We start from the raw sequence: 17,425 nt of genomic DNA on the forward strand, positions 1-17,425 counted from the left end.
TAAATTCTATTTTTGTACATTCTTTTTATTATGGCTGTTCACCGCCCTGAGTCCTTCGGGAGAAGGGCGGTATATAAATTAAATTAAATAAAAAATAAATAAATTAAAAACCCCAGCAACCCCAAAAGGGCACCAGTTAAGCTAGAAAAGAGGTCCCAGCAGGGACCTCCATCCCTCCCACAGCCCTCCTTCTCTTCGGGCTCGGAGAAGGGCATCCCAAGGGGGCTGATCTCCCCTGACGAGAAGCCCGTGGACTTTCTCTGCCCTTCATCAAAAGACGGGGAAGTTCCTACTAGAGGTCCGGACTGACCCGCTGGATGCGATACGGAAAGGGGGAGAAGGAGCTGGCCGCCACGGATGCTGTGGCCACTGCAACAGCACTGACAGCCCAATGCTGCAGGATCGCTGCAGCTGAATGTTGTGGCTGTCCTGGGTTGTTCAGTTGTAGGCTGAAGGTGAGAGAAGGCAGGGCTGCTCCTTTAGAAACCCAAGAGGTGTTCAGGTGGAAGCGTACGTAGATCAAATTAATTCCTCTCCCACCCCACAACACTGCACCCACAAGGGCCCGGAAGATAGGCTGCCAAAATTGTGGAAAGCTTTTGGGAAAAGTGTATTTTATAAAACTAGCTAATAACACGACTTTTTTTTTTTGAGTAGTACCATAAAATTAGAGGGACGCAGTGGCTCAGTGGCTAAGATGCTGAGCTTGTCGATTGAAAGGTCGGCAGTTCAGAGATTTGAATCCCTAGTGCCGCATAACGGGGTGAGCTCCCGTTAATTGTCCCAGCTTCTGCCAGCCTAGCAGTTCGAAAGCAGGTAAAAAATGCAAGTAGAAAAACAGGGACCACCTTTGATGGGAAGGTAATAGCACTCCGTGCGCCTTTGGCGCTGAGTCATGCCGGCCACATGACCACGGAGACGTCTTCGGACAGTGCTGGCTCTTCGGCTTTGAAACGGAGATGAGCACTGCCCCCTAGAGTTGGGAATGACTAGCACATATGTGCGAGGGGAACCTTTACCTTTTACCATAAAATTATATATCAATGGAAAGATAATTCAATCAAGAACGTAATGCAATCTTTTATGAAGGATTTGCTATTAGTAGTTACAGCATAAAGAAAAGTCAAACACGTAGAAAAAAACCAGATATACAAAAATGATCACTGTAGAAAAAACAAGATAGACAAAAATGATCACCATGTCAGTTAATCCTTAGTTGGGTAACCTTTAGCATGAATGACGGCCTTACAACGTCTTCCCATGGAGTGAACCAAGCCTTTGAGTTCCGCAGCTGTTCTAATGTGAAACCAAGATGGAATGATGGCTTCTATTAACTGGGTTTTATTGCTGGGTCACTTCTGACTAACCAGTTTCTTTAATCGGCTCTATAGATTTACAATTGGGTTCAGATCTGGGCTATTCCCAGGCCATTCCATATTCAGTGGAATAGGATTATCTTGAAACGCCAAAAAAAAAGTGGTGTTATTAGCCATCAAACCTCAAAAATACACTTTTCGCAAAAGGTTTCCACAATTTTGGCCACTACTGTAAAGGACAAAGAACCGCAGGTAAGTCCTCGACAGACAATGGTTCGTTCAGCGACCGCTCAACTGTTTCTCATGCGTACAACCATGGCAGCGTCCCCAGGGTCACACAATGAAAATTTGGATGCTTGGCAACTGACTCAAGATTTGTGACGGTCGCAACATCCCCGGAAGGGGTGTGTGTGTGCAATCCCCTTTGGCAGCCTTCTGACAAGCAAAGACAATGGGGGGGCCCCCTCCAGATTCGCTTCACGACTAGCTTAACAGCTGCAGCGATTCACTTAACAACGGTGGCAAGGTCGTAAGATGGGGCAAAATTCTGTCTCGCTTGGCAACAGAAATTTTGGCCTCAATTGTGGTCGTAAGTCGAGGACTACCTGTACTGGAGACCTTCTCTCTCTCTTTTAGGACAGTAGAGGCACAGCAGGAGCTACTATAGAGACGTTCCCAAAATACGTTTGCAAGGCGGATTCCTCTGGAGAAAGGAGGGCAGGGAGGGCTGGTTACCTGGGGAGGCGTAGGGGTAGAGGTGGGCCGGACAGCAGGAGGCGTGGGGTTCCTGCTCCCTCCGCCAGACATAATTTCTTCCGTTATGTCTCTGCCCCCTTGATTCGGATCCCGGATGCGGATCTGTCACAAAAAACAAGGAAACCACTGAGTCCTTCCTGCCACGGGGAGGCCAAGCCAGACCCAGTTTGGCATCGTTGAAGGTGCCCAGGCAGCAGAGATCACCCTCAGATGCCCTCCTGGGGCTACCGAAGAGCTAAACACCCTGCCGTTCCCTGTGCCATCGAAACGTGTTTCCTGTTCTTCTGAACAATAGTATTTAAGACTTATAGACCGCTTCACGGTGCTTTGCAGCTCTCTCCGAGCGGTTTGCGGAGTCAGCCTATTGCCGCCGCCTAACAATCTGGCTCCTCGTTTTACCGACCTCGGAAGGACAGAAGGCCGAGTCAACCTCGAGCCCGGTGAGGATCGAACCGCTGAAATGCGGACAGCCGGCAGTGCCCTTGCTTGATGCCACCCCTCGGGGGCGCTGCCTCCAGCAGCTGAGATCGGCCTCCTGGCCCTGTCAATCGCTCCAACCCATGGGAAGCCCCTGCGGAGATCGCTTACCGTCTTCTTCTCCCGCTTGGCGGGTGGGAGCGGCTGTTGTGGCGGGGTAGGCACTATGATGGGCGTCGACGGATACACCGGCTGACTCGGATAGAAAGGGGCTCCTGGAACGAGGGAAGGAAAAAAATAAAATAAAAAACCCATCCGGCTGGGGCTGAATGGAGCCACTTTTCGGGTTAGCCAACCCTCCCCAAGCCGGGAGCCATTCAGATACCCTGCAGGAGCTCTGGGATGAGCCCCCAGGCTGGACAGATACATGTGGGGGGGGGGGGGGGCTGAAATCCTCTGAAGTCTGTTACTGAGCGCGCACTTTGCACACGCATGCACGCCTGAGGCCCGCCAGCACAGCACTAAAAAAGGAACATTTTGAAGCCTTCCGAAGGCTGCAAAGGTAAGTAGAATAGCAAGGGGAGGGGGAATCCGCTGTGCCAGGCGATTTAATTAGCTAGAAAGCAGGAAATCGGAAGATTTTAGCTAATATAAATCACCCGTCACAGCTGCTTGTCAGAAATACCGGTTCGCCCGAATTGGTAGCATTTCTTACTACCGGTTCCCCTGAACCGGTCCGAACCGGTAGTATTTAACCCCTGGGAAGGGGGGTGGGGTGGGGAAGAAGAAAGGGACCAGGATTTCGCTGAGGAACATCTTACCATAGGCGTTGGGGAATTCTCCAGGCCCCGGTCCTGGATAAAAGGGGCCAGGCCCTGGGGGCTGAACAGGATACTGTTGTGGGGGCCCCACGTAAGGAGGACCGCTGTGCCGATACTGCGGAAGGAATGGATGGCATCAGGCATGAGGGCACAACAGGGAAAAAACACCAGTGAGAAAGGAGAAAGCGCCTTCCCCCCTCTCTCTAGGGAGGATACAAAGCAGGCCTCTGACTGGAAAAGCACCAGAGGGCAAGTTCTGCCTTCCTCTGACCCCCCCCACCCCTCCATCTTCCTCCTCAAGCCATGAAAACTCAGCAACCTCCCTCCCTGGCAGACGCACAGAGGACTTGGGATGCCCACCAGGTGAAGTCGCCTGCCACGGCTTTTCCAAGGGTGGCGTTCCCAGCCTTCTTTCAGGCAAAAGCTTAAAAACTGGTGAATACCAAGGGCAGGGAGGGGGAGGAAGGACGTCCACAGCACAGTCCCACCCACCCTCACAAGCACAGCAGAAGCGGGCGGCGGCAACCTTACCTGTGGAATACAGTACTGGGGCCCCTGAGGCATCGGATAGGGCATCGGGAGGTGGTTGACCATCATGATGTGCTGATTGGCCTGATAGACAGCCGTAGGGGTTTGTGCGCCTGGGCGGAGGGAGGGGCTGCTGTTCTGGATCGTAGCTCGAGGGGGCTGGATTTGAGGCCTCTGGAAAAACTGGGGGAGGTGGGGGGGGGGTGGAAAGGCAAGCAAGGAATCCGGTGGGTTAGTGGATCACAGGCACCAGAAAGGCTCTCCGGGCTCCCAACTGAAAGGTAGGCAGCCCTTGCTCTGGAGCAGCGGGACCGAGGCAGGACGCAGACCGAACCCTCTTGGCGCTTGGGAAGTCCTGCTCCCAAAGCTGAACCGAGGCCGCAAACAGGCCCACAAGATCCCCCGCACGGCCATCCAGGTTACCTTGAGGAAGTGCGGCTCCTCCTCGTGAAAAGATTTTTAAAAAGGTGGCAACCTGGCTTTAAATTGTGTCTCATCCCTGTCCCCAAGACAATAGGCGGGAGGGCCAAGAGCTCTGGTTTAAGATGGCAAGGGGGTGGCATTTTTAACATGTAGATTCTCTTTCTCTTTCTGTCTCTCTTTTTCCCTTCTCTCTCTCTCTCTCTCTCTCTCTCTCTCGTGTATGAAGGTGCAAGCATTAAAACGTCCAATCGTTAATGGGGGGGGGGGGTGAGAGCAAAGAGACAGTTGGGCCATGCAGAGCCAGTAGCAAAAGTTACCTGGATCGGTCTGAATCCTCCCTTCAACAACGAAGCAGCAGGAAATAAAAAGAAAGCTGGTGGAACAGCTGATAGGTCAACCCTGGGGAGGGGGAGGGAGGGGGCCAACATGCAACCGAGGACCTCGGCCCGCTCCAGCTAACCTCTGAGGCACTCAGGACACCACCCTGGATGGAGCTGACCTGCCCGCCAGGCGCCAACATTATCTATTCCAAGAAGAGCCAGGGAGCAAGAAGAGTCTGGGGCTGCCTGAATCACCTCTCCCTCCTTCCTGGGCCTTCCTCTTCTACTGCAGGGTGGAAGCCCAAGGTAGTTGAGGACATACCAAATCCTACTCAGAGGCTGCTGGCAGGGGAGAAAGGATTTCCTTTCCCCAGACCTGACCGGAGACCCCGGAGTGCACAGCAGAACGGAGAGCTACCAGGCGCTGCCGAACGTCGGATTGGCTTCTGGGTGGGGGCAGGGACCCCTCCGTACAGGGCACGTTCAGCCCAAACAAGAGGCTAGCCTGGGACCCGGGCAGAGGTGGGATGCAGGTAATTTACCTACGGGTTCGGCCAGTAACGAAAATGTGAGTGTGTGCGCCTCCACGCATGCTCTTGGACTCAAAAACGTGCCTAAACAGGACAGCATAGAGCCGAGGTGGATGGTCGGGCTATTTCCACAACCGGTTCGCTTGAACCGGTCCGAACCGGATGAATACAACCTCTGGACCTTGGGAAGGGCCTCAGGGCACCAGTTCCCACTTCTGCTCACTGGGAGAAGCAGCTGTCTTCATCCCAGGAGGGTGGATAGGACAGGAGCCGTAAAACCAGCGTTCCTTGGGACTCATTCTCCACTACCCCACCCGCTCCAGCATCCAAATTCCTGCACTACCGTGTTTCCCCGAAAATAAGACCCTGTCTTATATTTTTTTGAACCCTGAAATAAGCCCTTAGCCTTATTGCCATGCGCTCAAAAGTCCAATTAAGCTTATTATCAGGGGATGTCTTATTTTGGGGGAAACAGGATAGTTCAGGACTAATTGAGACCCAGGTGAGAAAATGCCACCCTGGCCCAGCATTAACTCCGGGCCAGCCAGTCCCAAGAGGACAGGAGCGGCTTTTAACCCCGCAGGCTTCTCCTTTTGTTGCCTTTCCTTGGGACGCTGCCCTGCCCAGGCCAGGAGAGAGCTGGGGCACTTGATTGCACCTAGGAAGCTCTGTTCCGGTCCATGGAAACACAGAAGCAGAAAAGATATACGTTTCTACCTGTTTCCCCTTCCATCACCTGGCAACCACCTGTTTGGCCCATCTAATACAGGTAGTCCTCGACTTACGACAGTGACTGTTCGAAGTTACAGTATCAATGAATTAAAAAAAAAAGAAAGAAAACACAGCTGACTACCATTTTTTCCACACTTTCACAACGGTTGCCACATCCCTGTGTGGTCACGGGATTAAAATAGCCTTGGTAGTACAGTGGTCTAAGGCACCCTGTTATTAAGCTGGTTATTAAGACCAGCTGCCTGCAATTACTGCAGGGTTCGAATCTCGCCAAGGCTCAAGGTTGACTCAGCCTTCCATCCTTTCTAAGGTAGGTAAATTGAGGACCCAGTTGTGGGGGCAATAAGCTGACTTTGTATAAATATACAAAAGGATGAAGGCTATTGCTTAATGCATTGTAAGCCGCCCTGAGTCTCCGGAGAAGGGCGGCATATAAATCAAATTAAAAAAAAAAAATTCAGATACTTGGCAGCTGACTCCGATTTATGACGCTCGCAGCGTCCCCGGTGTCGTGCAATCCACTTTGGCGGCCTTCTGACACAAGCAAAGTCAACAGCGAAGCCGGATTCACTTAACGGTGGCAAGAAAGGTTGCAAAAAACGGGAGCAGAAATTCACGGAGCAAATCGTCTCGCTTAAGCAAGAGAAATTTTTGGGCTCGATTGTGGTTGTAAGTCGAGGACTGCCTGTACACGAGGAAAGAACAGGAGAGGAGGAGAATTATCAACCCCCTTGCTCTCCCCAACATGACAAGGCTCGGACAGCATCTCCACTGCAGGGTGTGTCCACTCAGCCGCTGACCAATACGGGGGCTGACCGATTTGAAACGGCCAGACCTCAAGCAAATGGGAGAGCTGTGAGAGACCCCCAGTTCTGACAGAGGTCTTCATCCGACCACTCTCAGCCTGCGGGGAAGCAGCTCTCCTAGGAAGCAGCAATTTTAGGCTCCCCCCCCTTTTGTCATCCATAATGGTTCATTCTTCCCCCCCCCCCCACCGCCCATGGTTGTTTCTTAACAGCTTCGTGTTGCACGCCCCGATGTGCTAGTTGCCTGCGAGGGATTTGCAGGAGGTGGCGGCTCAGCACAAACGTCACGGCGGACGCCACCAAAGGCAAAGTCAGGGGCACGGGAAGGCAACACGCAAAAGGCTCTGGGAGGACCCACAAAATATTGTTTGTGTGTGTATATATGTGTGTGTGTTCCCCACAAACATTCAGCCAGCATCGATCAAACCGACCCAGAGTTTATGGGCATTTGGGGGGGAGTGGGGGAGAGAGTGTCGAATGACAAGATGATCGCACAAGTGATGCGACCTCTGTGCTCGTGCTAGATATCGGGCACGGGTCCGTAACAGCAGCCATTTGTCTGATGACCTCGCTGCCCAAAAGCCACCGCTTTTGGCCTCACGGGGGACTGGTTGCGGTCCGGAGATCCTGACAACAGCACTGGGCATCTTCTATTATGGCCAGCATATTAATCAGCACTTGGCAGGCCTCTGCCGCCCACAAACACCCCCCCCCCGAGCGGGAAAGACATAACAGGGCTCTGAACTTCCAACTTGTGAAGTCCGCTTGCCGCTAACATCCAGTTCTGGGACCAGACTGCCTTTAATTACTTCTGTGTTTTTATTTCATCGCGTCCATGAAGATCAAAAAGGTGCAGTACGGACGTTTTGCACGGTAACCTCTGCATATAATTCATCAAGCGCGTAAGCAGATGTGCGAGATACGTCCCATCTTTATGGTCCCTTCAAGGAGCCCTCAGGAGGGTTAGGAGGCAGCCTTCCCTATCGATCCAGATCTATGACTCTCCACCCACCTCCGGGGAGGGGCGGAGGGGCTCAGCTGAGCTAGCCTCAACATGCAACAGCCCAAGTGGTTCTTTCCTAGTCCTCAACGACACAGAAGTGGGGCCACAGAGAGGAGGGGAGAATGGAGAAGCCCCTCTGGACTCTCTCTCTCTCTCTCTCCCAGACCAGTTAAGGAATCCAGCCAAGCGGCAATCCTGGGTGGCACCCATGGAACCCCAATATTAAGTGTTAAGTAGAAAGAGGTGATCCAAGTTAAACTGTGCCGGATCTCACAATCATCACCAGTTCTCGCGCGAGACTCACAGATGCTCGGTCCAGGCCGGGACACCGACCTCAGGTGACATTTTGCCTATCAGGTTTGCCGGTCTCGGCTCCGTGAGACCAGGGCCCTGCTTTCCTAACAGCAATTCAGCAGCGCCGGCTGCAGCTCTTCTGTATTAGACACAAACCGCCCCCCACAATCTGCAGGGATACATCCTGATCTTACACAAAGGGGAGGAACAGAAGAGCAGATTGCTAGGAAGCGTGGGCTGTGGAGGGGGGGGGCAAGTCTCCCCACTCCGCAGACTGGGAACCCCACCATCCTCTCAAAGGGTCTAGTAAGCACCAAAGGGCGCCGAGACCACCCTCTTCGGGACATGTGGAAAACGGCCGATAGGGGATTGTCCAGGAAAGCAACCGCATTAGTAGCTGTTAGAAAGGGGAGGCGCCCAGAGCCTGAGCTTAAGGTGCTTCCAAAAGAGCATCCTTGAGAATTAGCAGGAGGACCAGACAGACAGAACGCCCCCCCTTCCCCATCCCCCAACCAGTCTGCAGCGGAGGGAGAAAGAGGAGGTGAGAGGGGGGGGTCAATGAGGATACCATACCTGGTGGTGGGCAGGTCGAGGCCCAGCTGCAAACTGAAGGAGAAGCGGGAGAAACAAAAACACAAAAAAAAGGGAAGGCACAGAGAGTCAGAAACACCACAAAAGGCAAAAATGTCACACTATATGCAAATGAAACCCATGGGGGGTGGGGAGGGGGTGCATAAATGAGAGATGAGGAAATAAAGAGCACTACACCAGAAGCACAGCTGCAGCACACGGAGGGAGGGGAGGGGGCACGGCTGACCCCAGCGGGCACCCCCTCATGGGTGAACCTGTGGCCAGGACAGGGAGTTTGCTCCCTACGCCCGCAGCCCTGTGAAAGTCCACCCCATGAGTGCATGGGGGCAATCAGGCTGAGTGTTCCCAAGAGGGAAGGTGGCGGGACCCACCCCACGCCCCCAGGCAGAGCAGCAGCAGCAGCTGGGAGCTGAACGTGGAGGGAGGGGAAGGAGGGAAGGGGGCAGAAGAAGCCTGCCCCACCCCGCCCTCAGCTTCCGTTTTAACAGCCCGGCCTCTCGGTCAGGGGCTGTCCATCCGAAGAGTGACCAGCTTTCCTTGGCAGCCCTTCGTCACGAGCCACAGGAGGCGTCCTCTCCGGCACCATTTTGGCATAACCGCTGGCCATGAAAAGCACCAGGAAGAGAGAGCCGGGAGTTTTCCTTCTCTCTCCTCGGCCCCTTTTTCCTTTTTTTTTTTTTGGCACTAAGTCTTTCTGACTGACTCCTTTTTCATTCGTTCTGCCCGTTGCGGGCTAGGGAATACTTGAAATAAATTCAGAGTAGCTGCAGATAGGACGATCTCGGGAGAAAAAGATGACTTCCTCCTGTTTCTTTCTCTCTCTCTTTCTCTCTCTCTCTCGGGCTTGTGCAACGATCGTTTAATCAGCCCATCGAGGGGACCGAAGAAGTGTCCAAAAACGGGACAGGACAGCGAGTGGCCAGTGGGCAACAAGGGCACAAAGCACCTTCCGGGCCCACTGCTTCTTCCTAGAGGGGGCGCTCTGAAGCCCCCAGGGTTGGAGGAGACAAGGGCCGGCCTTCCCCAGCCCCTCCCTCCGGCAAACGGCACTCCTGGCCCCCACACACACTTTCCTCTCCAGACATGCGCAAAATAAGTTTTCTCTAGCACTCAGACCCAGCCAGATCCACACAGAAAGGGCCTCCGCTGCTCCTCCGGCCAAATGCGGGGCAGAAACGCTGCCCCACCAGCCCCACCCGCCTTTGCAAAGCCTTCTGGGAAACCTGAAGATGCTAAGCTACGCAAAGAGCACCCGAACAACAACTTTAGGGAAAGACGACAACCTAGCCTATTTCTCCTGCTGGCTGCCATCAGCTACTGGCCACATCTTCCTCCGGAGCTGTAAGCAACAGAACAAACTGTAGTCACTGGTGGCTCAAGAGAGATTTCAAGGGTTCGTTTCCGGGGGAGGGGGATGGACGGGGGGAGAGAGAAGCCGATCTGGGCTCCCAGTGTCGTCTACTGGAGGCTAGAGTGTGGTTGGGAAGGGGGCTTAAGGAAAGCCCCACAATTGGGAAGTGCCCTTCATTGCCCCAGCTGAGTGATTTGGCAACTCTGGGCCGGGTGGCTCAGCAGACTGATAGCATTGTGATTAACACCAGCTGTCTGCAATTACTGTAAGTTCGAATCCCACCAGGCTCAAGGTTGACTCAGCCTTCCATCCTTTCTAAGGTAAGTAAAATGAGGACCCAGTTTGTGGGGGCAATAAGCTGACTTTGTATAAATATACAAAAGGATGAAGGCTATTGCTTAACGCATTGTAAGCCGCCCTGAGTCTCCGGAGAAGGGTGGCATATAAATCAAATTTTTTTAAAAAAAAATTGCCATAAAATAGCAATAGCGCTTGGACTTATATACCGCTTTACAGTGCTTTACAGCCCCCTCTAAGCGGTTTACAGAGTCAGCCTCTTGCCCCCAAACAATTTGGGTCCTCATTTTGCCCACCTCGGAAGGATGGAAGGCTGAGTCCACCTGAAGCCTGGTTAGATTCGAACTGCCAAATTGCAGGCAGCAGAAGTAGCCTGCAGTACTGCACTCTAACCACTGCGCCACCGTGGCTCATACGAACTAGCAGGCCAGGACTCCCTTTTGCCTCATGGGAGCTGGCACACGTGGCGAGATGAGGGGTTTGGATGGGCCTGGGACCACCGTGGCAAAGCCAGCTGACGTAATCAGAGGAGGCGCCACAGTCTGCCCACGGCCCCGACGGCCGAAAGAAATGGGGTGCGTGGGCAGCCCTTGGGAAGAAGTCGTGCTGCTGCCCTTCGTTGATCCAGGAGGGAAATGGACACAAGGCCACTTGTTGTGACCTCCCCCCCAACCCTCAGCGCCACCCAGGGACGGGGCGGGATTGGGGGGGTGGGGTAGGGGGTGAGAAACCAATGCAACCAAACCCAGAACAGAATGCAAGAGGGACTGGAGAGCAGCCAAAATTGCATTTGTTTTGGACTTGCGCGGAGAAGGGGAGAATGAAATGTTACGTGAGCAGTTTTTAGTCATGGGGTGGCAATGAGAGGCAACAGATGGCAAGAAAAATTGCACACAGGACAGTATTTTAGGGGGGTGGGGGGGTGGAATTGTTCACGACCACAGAAAAAAAAAATGGCTGACAACTTTTAAGAGGCAGCTTCTACCCTGTTAAATCTTCCCAACGGGATCTGCGCTTTGAGGGGCTGCCGATCCAAGATCGTTAAGTTGCCAATTTGCCTCAATCGGTGCGATTCAAAGGCCAGCCAGGGTTAGAAAAACACCGTGAGCCTTTGGGGTTTTCCTTCGGGGTGGAGGGGGGGGGCTGGTTTTTGAGTCGGCAGCCCTGCCTCCAGGTCTCCCCTGCCTTGAGAGTTAACGGGCCTGAGCCTGCCAGGTGTCAGGAGAGCCAAACCTGAGCGGATGTTAAAAGATCAGGGCTTTTCTGTAGATCAGTCAACAATGGGGGGTGAGGGGGTGGGGGGGAGGAAATTTAAAAAAAACCAAAAAGGGGGGGGAGGGCGACAGAATGGAAGCAGTGCCGTGGGCACGACTGACTGTCTGCACGAAGGAGTACAGTTTGTCATATTGCTTACAAGGTAGTATTTTATCCAGCCTCTTCCCGCCAAGGACCTGTAAACCGGACTCTGTTCCAAAACCTTCCTCCGCTTCCAGGGGCCAAGGCAAGGGATGGGCATTGCTCTGCCGGGCTGTCGAGAAAACTAATTTAGAGAGGCACTCCTGAGGCAAAGTCACCCCCTTTCCTCTAGCCACCAAGCCTTGCTTTGCTCACTTCTAACCAAGTTCCTCCAAAATTGGCTCGCCGGAGATCAAAACTGGGGTCAGTGTGTGTGTGTGGGGGGGGGAGGCTAGCTTAAGGAAGCACCAGCTTGGAGGGTCCCTCCCTACCTCGAAGCCAGAGCAGGCAGCTGGAAGCAAAGGGCGCAGAGCTTCTCCGCTGCTCCGTCTCACAGCCCCACAGGCGCCAGGGGTGGGTGGGTGGGTGGGTGTGACGAGGAAGAGGCAGAGGACGGACGGCTTCCATCTGTATCGTGACAGCTAGCCGTCCGTTTTTGAATAGCCTTATGGTGCAAAATGGCACTTAGCCTTATGGCACTTAGCCTTATGGTGCAAAATGGCAAAGGATCACCAGGACATGGGGCAGGGCGATGGCACCAAGCTCCTCTGGCGGCAGGCCACCCGTTTGCAAAAATCCCAAAGGTGCCGAGCAAGAATTCATCCGGGGGCGGAGAGAGGGAGGAGGAGAGGGAGGGGGAGGGTGTTGCATTTACACTGCAGCGTGACGACAAGGATCACAAGAGACAGGGGCAGAAATGCGTGGAGCCCGGAGAAGAGGAGCCGAGCTCCAAGGAACTCAGTCTTGGATCCCCTTTTCCCCCTTCTCCCAAATCGCAGTGAAGCAGGGACTCCTCTGCCAGCAGCAGCCACACCGGAGGAGGACACGCCGTGCTGAGCCGAGAGGGGCTGCCTTCTTACCGGAGAGCGGGTCTGAGGCTGCGTGCTCATCGCTTGAGGGGCCTGGGGGTACACCAGCGTGGTGGGCGCTGCGTTCTGTCCCGTGGGGTACGGAGCCTGCCGCAGAAAAGAGAAAAAGAACGTTGGCAAGGGATGGAGCCGAGATTTCTTTCCACCCCTCCCCCACGAGGACTTTTTCACTGACATCTATTCACCTCCCGGATCCCAGGCAGTTCTCCCCGGTTCCAATGGACTCTGGGCACGAAAGGAGGGAGATCGTTCCATCGGAAAACAGTAAAGGAAGGCCTTGCAATCCCTGAATTCCAGACGAGCCCCAACCCCACCCCGGGCAGGCTGAGTTTCCAGAAAGTTGCTCTTCCCGCAGAGTCTTCTCAGGCAGGCGGAGATTACTCGTTGGCCCTTTTCGCCTTATTGTCCCTGGGCTGGCTTTCTGGCCTGCCTCCCCATCTCAAGCACGCCCCCCTGACACCACATTCGACGTAAAGAGGGGAGGAATCTTAGGTGGGCAAGAGGAGAGTCCCCCCCACGAGCACCTCAAACAGACAAAGAGAACCAGGAGCCAACTCTTCCAAGAACAGCTAGGTCAGGGGTTGGCAACCCGTGGCTCTGGAGCCGCATGTGGCTCTTTCATCCCGCTGCTGCGGCTCCCTGTCGCCGGTCGGCTCCACAATTGATAGGCCTTTCGGTTAGGACAGGTGGAGGAAAAAGGACACTGCGCTAGGAGGAGACTCTATGGTGGGGGAACCGGACTTCCGGTTGGCAGAGGAAAAAGGACGCCACGCTAGGAGGAGACTCTATGGTGGGGGAACCGGACTTCCGGTTGGCAGAGGAAATAGGACGCCACACTAGGAGGAGATTCTATGGTGGGGGAACCGGACTTCCGGTTGGCAGAGGAAAAAGGACGCCACGCTAGGAGGAGACTCTATAGTGGGGGAATCGGACTTCCGGTCGGCTCCAGAATTAAATGAGGAGCTTCCAGTTTGTGGCTCTTTGAGTGTTTAAAGTTGCCAATCCCTGAGCTAGGTCAACGAGAGCAAGAACCGGTGATCATAAAAGTGCCTAAAGGTTTAATATTTGTGGCGACTCAAATTCTGTCACACCTGAGGCTGTGATAGCAGTCTCTTATCCTGGGCCGTCCTGCGCACGAAGCAATTAACCATCAGGCTTGAGGCCTCATGTCATTCTTAGTGACCACTCAATAAACCCAAATGCTCATCCGATCCTGCCTTTATCAACAAGCGGCAATATATCCGAGGCAGGAACCGATTTGACTGAACTGTCATCTCTCCCCCTAAAAGCAGAAGTCAATTCAGCTGTGCCATCAGGAGTGGGCAGGAAATCCTCCGTTAAAAGTAGGCTGCCAACTAAAGGGGAGCCCTGCGCTATTCAAGGGAAGGCAGGAAGAAAACTTTCAACGTCTCTAAACCGGCTAGTCCGCTCTGCTCTGGTCTCAAAAGCAGGCAGCAGGCCGGAGCAGCTAACCCTGGTTTGTTCACTCCCCGGAGCAGGCAACCCTGAAGGTTGCAGCTCTTTGAAACGTTTCCCCCAATTTGACCGTCCTCATTTACAAAACGCTCAGCGGTGAAATCCTCTGAAGTCTGCTACCGGTTCTGTGAACCTGCTAGCTGAGGTGAGCCCGCGCAGTGCTAAAAAAGGAACATTTTGAAGCCTTCCGAGTCTGCAAAGGTAAGTAGAACAGCGGGGGAGGGGGGGAAATCCGGTGTGCCACGCGATTTAGATTAGCTAGAAAGCAGATCGTCGCCCAGCTGATCGTCGGAAATACCAGTTCACTTGAACCGGTAGCATTTTTTTTTTAACTAACGGTTCGCTCGAACCGGTCCGAACCGGTAGCATTTCACCCCTGAAAGAGCTCATCAAAACAGTGAGAGGACAGAAAGTCAGGGTTGCAAAAAGAAACTTGTGGCACCTGAGCCTTGGAAGTCCACGAAAGGAACAACCCCCCACTGTATGCTTCAGCTTCCCAGGAATTTTCTCGGCACAAGGCCCTCCTCTGGCCCTCTCTTAAGTCTGTCTGCTCAAGTCAGCCAAAGAGCAAGAACTATTTTTATCGGCTTTCCGAACTAGTTGATACCCACTAGGCCTGCTGTGCAACAAGATCTCCACAATCCTAGCTGGGCTGGAAATAAACAGACATAACTCTGTTGCATCACTGTGTGTGTGTGTGTGTGTGTGTGTATTACAAAATGCTGAGTCACAGGCAACTCTTTCGTTTCCAAATCTCAACAGCAGCAGCGTAATGGAAATGTCCACACTCTAGGGTGCCAGAAGTCCCTTGGCCCTGCCAAGCACTCCCCCCTCCCCCCTGCAATAGCAGTAAGACTTATATCCCGCTTTCACAGTGCTTCGCAGCCCTCTCTAAGCGGATGACAGAGTCAGCCTATCTCCCCCAACAAACTAGGTCCTCATTTTACTGACCTCGGAAGGACGGAAGGCTCAAGGAGTGAACCTTGAGCCGGTCAGGATCGAACTCCTGGCAATGGTCAGCGTTAGCCTGCAGTACCGCATTCTAATCACTGCGCCACTGTGGCTCATCTTCCTCACAATATCTGACTGACTCACAAGGAGGGCCACCGAATCACCCTCCTCAGCTCAGGCCTGCCTCAGCAGTCGCACACTGGGCTGGGCTGGACAGGTCAACAACGCCATCCGCTGTAAAGCCCCCATTCACACCTCTTGGGATTTAATTCCGCTGTCCATGAACGCAGGAAGTTCCCGAACCATGGCTGACTTCTTTCAGGAAGGCCGCTGTGATCCACGCCGCTGAAATAGCTCAATTCACAAAGGTTTCGCACAGCCGAGCCAAGCTGCTGCCAAAACAGTTCGCTCAAAAGACCATCCATCACCTCTCTCTGGGACAATGCCATCGCACTAAAGCTCCTGGAAGCCTCTCTTTTCTCCGTCGAGAGCTCCAATGGCTATTTATGGAAAGGAAAACCTTTCTCTGTATCCTTCAGTGATAAAAGCCGAACCAAATCTCAGCGAATTGACTTTTCAGGTAATCCCGGGACGTGAGAACACTGCCAGCAGATCCTGGGACGTGAACCTACAGCCCTCTGAACGCTTCCCAAGGCCTGGGAAGCACAGGAGGGCTCAGCCCCCCCACCAAGAGTCTCTCTCTTTCTCTCTCTCTCTCTCTCTCTCTCTCTTGGAGGAGGCACGAAAACTTAACCCTTTTTGACCACGAACGAAATCAAGCCGCTTTCTTCTCCCACAGGGATTTCTAAATTAAAGACAAACTATTTTAAGGAGGGTGAAGAGGACCACAGCTGGATTACTTATGTAAATTTGCCTGTTTAGAGCAGAGGTTCTTGAACTTTGGTTAAGACACCCTGAAAAAACTCCAGTAACTTGGGGAGGGGGGGGGCGGGAAGGAGAGGAAACAAAATCTGGATTGGGCTTGTCTTTAAGCCTAACATGACAAATTACTCTGGACTTTGATCCCACTTTTTACCCATGGAAGCCTGCTGAGAGACGACAACATTTTAGATTAAAGATGATTGCAAGCAAAATGATGGAAGCACTAGTTTTATTCGGGGGACGGGAGATGACTGCACTTCCCCCTAACTCTGATTTAAAGCAATTAGTGAACCTTATGTCTCAAAGGCTCTTTTTCCTTTAACAAGGGAACACAGAGAAAGGCACAGAGCCTCACAAACGTGCAGCTAAGGTGCCAGATTTCTGCAGAAAGCCAAGCCAAAGAAGATTTTGGGGGGGAAGGGGGGGCTTATTTATCCAGAAGCTGAAATCCCCACCACGGAGCACCTCCTTCACTGTTCCTGCCAGTTCCCTAATTAGCATTAAGGGCCGCCAGACCTTCCCTCGCCAAATTATCCGAGCCGTTTCTATTACTTTACGCAAGTTCCCACAAAGACGGGAGGGAACTTTGAAAAAGGCAGCTGAAACCCAAACGCTTCAAGACGGACCAGCATTTCCCAGGGTTTCTGGATTTGGAAACGGGCTTAAAAACGAGCAGGCTTCCAACCCGCGGCTCGTGACAACTGAGAAGGCGGCTTTCCGTCTGCCAACGGATTCGCGCCACCAACTGGACTGCGAGCCCAAACAAGGGAGGAAGTCCGCTGTATTTTCTGGAATTGCGGAAATGGGATGAACAACCAGTTCTAGAGGAGGCATTTTTCCCCCCCTTCCTCCGAGATCTCCCAAAAAGGGGAAAGGACTGTGAAGGGTGGGCCCCTGGGGTCCTGGAGTGTGCACAGAGAAGAGGACACGTACCCTGAATTCTTCCAGGCCGTTTCTAAGATCTTTTTGAGCAGCAAACGAGGTCCAGTTTGCACCATCAACTCCTTTCCCTGCCCAGTCCCCGAGAGTGCAGCAAAATGCTTCTTCACCTTCCAAGTTCCCTCTTTGGGGAGCTCAGAACTGAGGCCAGCGGGAGCAATGGAGAACCCACCAGGCCTAAGGAACAAACCGTTCTCGCCTGGACAGTTACTGCCAAGGGCAGGGAACGCAACCAGCCATCCCCTTCTGCGGAGAAAGAATCTTCCCCCGCCCCGGGTTCGGAATTTCATGGGGGACCTCCAGACTTTATGTGCTGGGCAGCAACACAGCCTGAAATTACCCGGAGGTGACCAGATGCCTCCCAGCCCAAAATGCCGACCTGTCCTCCATATCCAAAAGTTACACAGCCTGCATGAACCTCTGCGCAGTCTCCCCTCCCCGCCCCCCACAGGTCTGCAGGAGGGGGGGGGTTTCGTGCGCGTGCACACGACATCCGAGCCAGGCTGGTCCAGCGAGCATCACTGGACCTTTTTTCCTCTTGTGACTCACCATCCCACATCCCAGAATCCTTTGCACCAGTTCCCTTGGATCTTCAAAAAGACTGCTGGCTCTTGGGTGGGGTGGAAAGCTTCTGTCCCTCCTCCCTCCTGGCTGCTGGAGCGAGAGTG

General features: G+C 53.4%; 1 protein-coding gene across 28 annotated transcripts in view; it reads right to left on the bottom strand.

Moving 5' to 3' along the window:
• The window catches only part of EIF4G3 (eukaryotic translation initiation factor 4 gamma 3), a 61,498-nt gene that overhangs the window by 23,452 nt on the left and 20,621 nt on the right, over positions 1-17,425 (bottom strand). For 6 of the 28 annotated variants that reach the window (XR_015729949.1, XR_015729948.1, XM_087879029.1 and 3 more), the window contains exons 4-11: positions 17,307-17,411; positions 12,501-12,596; positions 8,520-8,552; positions 4,579-4,599; positions 3,842-4,021; positions 3,311-3,425; positions 2,661-2,764; positions 2,052-2,174 (exon numbers count right to left, since the gene is read on the bottom strand). Coding sequence is in view for 25 of the 28 variants with exons in the window: in XM_087879029.1 (XP_087735155.1) it covers positions 2,052-2,174; positions 2,661-2,764; positions 3,311-3,425; positions 3,842-4,021; positions 4,579-4,599; positions 8,520-8,552; positions 12,501-12,596; positions 17,307-17,411 (777 nt within the window). In the remaining 3 variants the exon portion in view is untranslated. Of the gene's footprint in view, positions 1-2,051; positions 2,175-2,660; positions 2,765-3,310; positions 3,426-3,841; positions 4,022-4,578; positions 4,600-8,519; positions 8,553-11,599; positions 11,714-12,500; positions 12,597-17,306; positions 17,412-17,425 lie in introns of all 28 variants that reach the window. The other 22 variants (XR_015729951.1, XM_087879030.1, XM_087879032.1 and 19 more) reach the window with 9 other exon arrangements.

This window comes from Pantherophis guttatus, chromosome 15 (assembly GCF_059756535.1).
Source record: "Pantherophis guttatus breed Tessera chromosome 15, ASM5975653v1, whole genome shotgun sequence".
Lineage (NCBI taxonomy): Eukaryota > Metazoa > Chordata > Lepidosauria > Squamata > Colubridae > Pantherophis > Pantherophis guttatus.